This window comes from Cebus imitator, unplaced genomic scaffold (assembly GCF_001604975.1).
Source record: "Cebus imitator isolate Cc_AM_T3 unplaced genomic scaffold, Cebus_imitator-1.0 Scaffold38, whole genome shotgun sequence".
NCBI lineage: Eukaryota > Metazoa > Chordata > Mammalia > Primates > Cebidae > Cebus > Cebus imitator.
In genome coordinates, this window is record NW_016107353.1 from 2816419 (window position 1) to 2819977 (window position 3559).

Consider the following 3559-nt stretch of genomic DNA (forward strand, 5'->3'; position numbering starts at 1 on the left):
TTTCACCAAGTTGGCCAGGCTGGTCTCAAACTCCTGACCTCAAGTGATCCACCCACCTCAGCCTCCCAAAGTGCTGGGATTACAGGCGTGAGCCACCGCGCCCAGCCCACCAACTGATATATTTCACAGTAAGCACAGTATTTAAATTCTCCTCTTAAAATACTGGGGAAAAAAAAATAAAAAAGACAATCCAGGTTAAGCACTTCCAGTCAGCTATAAACTCCACTCAGAGAAGCTACTGGGCCCTTTCCACACCTGGTTTCCTGACAGGATTTTCAGAGAATTTCAAACACCTAATGTATACATCTATCCAATCTGCTATTTTTATATAAAGAACAACAAATGTCAAAAAAAAAAAAAAAAAGCTAAGCAACCTTTCACAGAAAGGAAGTGACTGAAAACACAGTAAGAAAAAGGAGCATAGGTATAGGAAGGGAAAAATACAATGACCGATGAGGACAGATTTCCACAGGAAGTGATAAAAAAAATTCACCTTGATCTTTGATTTGAACTATGCTGTTGCTGCTTTGATTCTGGACGGTTTTACTTTACTCCTTGCATAGATACCCCAACCCCAGTAAAAAAGTAGCTTGTTGAGAGACACCTTGGTTTGTTTCCATCTCTGGAAGCCAGCGCAGGTAAAGCAATATAAACTACTGATGATTCTTTGCTGGAGATGGATAAAACTAGCTATCTTCAAAAACCATGATTAATGACAGTCAACCAATATTGGAGGGAAAGAGGCAACGAGAGGAAAACAAGGGAAAACCCTGAATTGTTACAGCCCAGCTTTTGAGCAAAATGTGGTAGGGTAGGAAGAGAGGGCCTTCATTGTTCCCTTTCTGAAAATTTGAAATCTTTGAAGCACTTTCTTTTCTGCCCATCCTTTGCACACAATATGGAAACAGAGGAAGTATCTGGGGAGAGGATAAGTTTAAAATGAAAGTATGCAACAAAAGTTTTCCTAGGATACCAGTAGCAAAATTTCGGATACGAAGTCACTCGCGGACATGCATTGAGGACAGAAGGCAAATGGGAGATAGGAAATGGCATGTCAAAACGACGCTGGGTACAATAAAGTTAGATGAGCAAAACATAGGTATCTTTCCTCCAGCAACATAACTAAGCATCAAAGTTTAAATGAGTCAAAATTCCTATCTGATGTCTTCACAAATCTTCATTCCTGAGAACCTATTTGGACTGATGCTTGAAAGGGAAAGGAAGGGACGTATACTCTTCTTCAATAATTCACTTCTTCATTTAAACATAAAATTCACTCCTTCCACCTCCTGGGTGGGAGGCACAGGCCTTTGTTTTAAATTAAAGTCAATTTTCAAATGACTGACCACAGTGTCCAGAAACCACATGATGGCAAAGTGGGAAAGAATGAAGAACTTCGAGGGTCTTCATAACAGTTCTGAGATTGCTCCTCCTGCTAAAGAGATTAGACACAAAGAGATTTCTTTTAGCTTCAGTTTTGACCATTTACTTGTAAGAACAGAAATAATGAATGCTGGATGATACATTACAAGCACACATGGACCAAGAATTTCCCCTTTTTAAGAAAAGTCATAACCAACTCCAACTCCCAGTTACTCTTTACTGAACAACAAACAATCCAAATTCAACCCCGCCCCCCACCAATACTTTCCTCAGTACTGTCCCAAAGGGTGGGGGGAAAAGCAAAATGATCAGAGTTCTACATTTTTTCTAAGCTGCTAATCATTCTCTAAGGTGCTAACAAATAATGCTTAACATTCCAAAACGTGCAAAAAGTAGAGAAGAAACTTTAGGATACTACACCAAGTGATTAACAGATGAGCAAGACACCCTCTTCCCAGCACCACAGTTCCTTGAGTGACATACTTATCACCTTAGAATCCCAAATATGGTGAAATGTTCAGCTACTGTCCACATTTCTACACACCAACGATGATCAATAACGATGATCAATAAATAATATCCCGAATAGTAAAATGAAATGAACACTTCCCTGATTATTCCATAGAAGCTGCTCAACCTCTGAGAGGCATCCTTAAATGAACTGCTGTGAAATATTAACTAGGAAGTGTAAAAAGAGAACAAAGTGAAGAAAATCCTCCCAGATGTCATTTGGAATGGCAGCGAGCATGCCACTTGAAGGTAAGATGGTTAAAAAAAAATCACCAAATTATGAAAGAAAAGTACCCATTTATATAACTTTGCTTTTAACATGATTTTTAAAGTTCCTGCACAAATGAAAACTGGCAATAAAAATATATTCACATGTGCCTGAGAACAGACTGAAGTTACAATGAGATACAAACTCTCTGCTGAATGTTATGTTGTTAAAAATCAAACTTAGCCAGGCGTGCTCGCTCACACCTATAATCCTGGCACTTTGGGAGGACAGATCACGAGGTCAGGAGTTCAAGACCAGCCTGGCCAACATAGTGAAACCCCATCTATTAAAAATACAAAAAAATCAGCCGGGCATGGTGGCACATGCCTGAAGTCCCAGCTACTCGGGAGGCTAAGGCAGGAGAATAGCTTGAATCCGGGAGGTGGAGGTTGCAGTGAGCCGAGATCTCAGCACTACACTCCAGCTTGGGCAACAGAGTGAGATTTCATCTCAAAAAAAAAAAAAAAAAAAATCAAATTTAAACTTTCCATAGTTCAGTCAGATTAAAAGCTGTTAGCGTCTGTTTTTAGATTTCTCTCAACATAAATCACAATGAATTCCTTGCACTGATTTTTTAAAAACCTCTTGAGATAGAAAAATCCACTCCACAAGATTCAATATCATGCCTTTACCACTTTACGGCAATTTTCACCAACTGTTCCCACAGGTACCCTGACCAATTTAGTTTTAATGGTTTAAAAATAAATACAACATTGCCATTTCAAACCCAAATTATAATAGGAGAAGGTGGTTTGATCACTCATCAACAGCATTAGTAATGGGCACTCAAGATGACCTTATACTGGTTAGCTGAGGGCAGCTCATGTTTCTATACAGTCTTTATTCTTCTGAATAGACAAATAAACAAAAGTCAAACAAAACAAAAGCTTGTTGAGGCATCAGGCAACAAATCAAAACCAGCGCAAGCGGTACCATGAGCAAGATGAGACACACAGAAATAACAATACAGAAGACTCCAGCCAATTTAAAGACCTGAAGCAGCAACTGCCCCCAAGGAAACACAGATTTAGCTGCAACAAAAAGGAAATCTCCCAGAATATAACAGGTAGGAAAATTCAGCTCAAAATAACCTGCTATTACTGGTACTTTCCAGTAGCAGCCCAATCTAGAGTGGCCTAAGAGAACACGGGATCATGATTTCCAATCCTACCTTAGATAGCTAATAAGATCCCATAGAGTGAGAAAGACTTCCTGATTCTAGCAGGAATTCATAAATTAGTCTTCACAAGGAAAGGAGGGAGGGAGGGAAAAGAGGGGAAGAAGGAAGGAGAAAAAGAAAGAAAACTAAACTACCAAGCATTTAAAAAAAAAAAGTTACAGATTCAGGCCGGGCGCGGTGGCTCAAGCCTGTAATCCCAGCACTTTGGGAGGCCGAGG

The 3559-nt window shown here is 39.6% G+C and overlaps 1 protein-coding gene across 1 annotated transcript in view; it reads right to left on the bottom strand.

Moving 5' to 3' along the window:
* Positions 1–3559, bottom strand: part of RBBP5 (RB binding protein 5, histone lysine methyltransferase complex subunit) — a 29829-nt gene that overhangs the window by 1263 nt on the left and 25007 nt on the right. The window contains exon 13 of the mRNA XM_037737439.1: positions 1–1432. This exon is cut by the window's left edge and continues 1263 nt beyond it. Within this exon, the coding sequence (XP_037593367.1) occupies positions 1407–1432 (26 nt within the window). The 3' untranslated portion in view covers positions 1–1406. The remainder of the gene's footprint in view (positions 1433–3559) is intronic.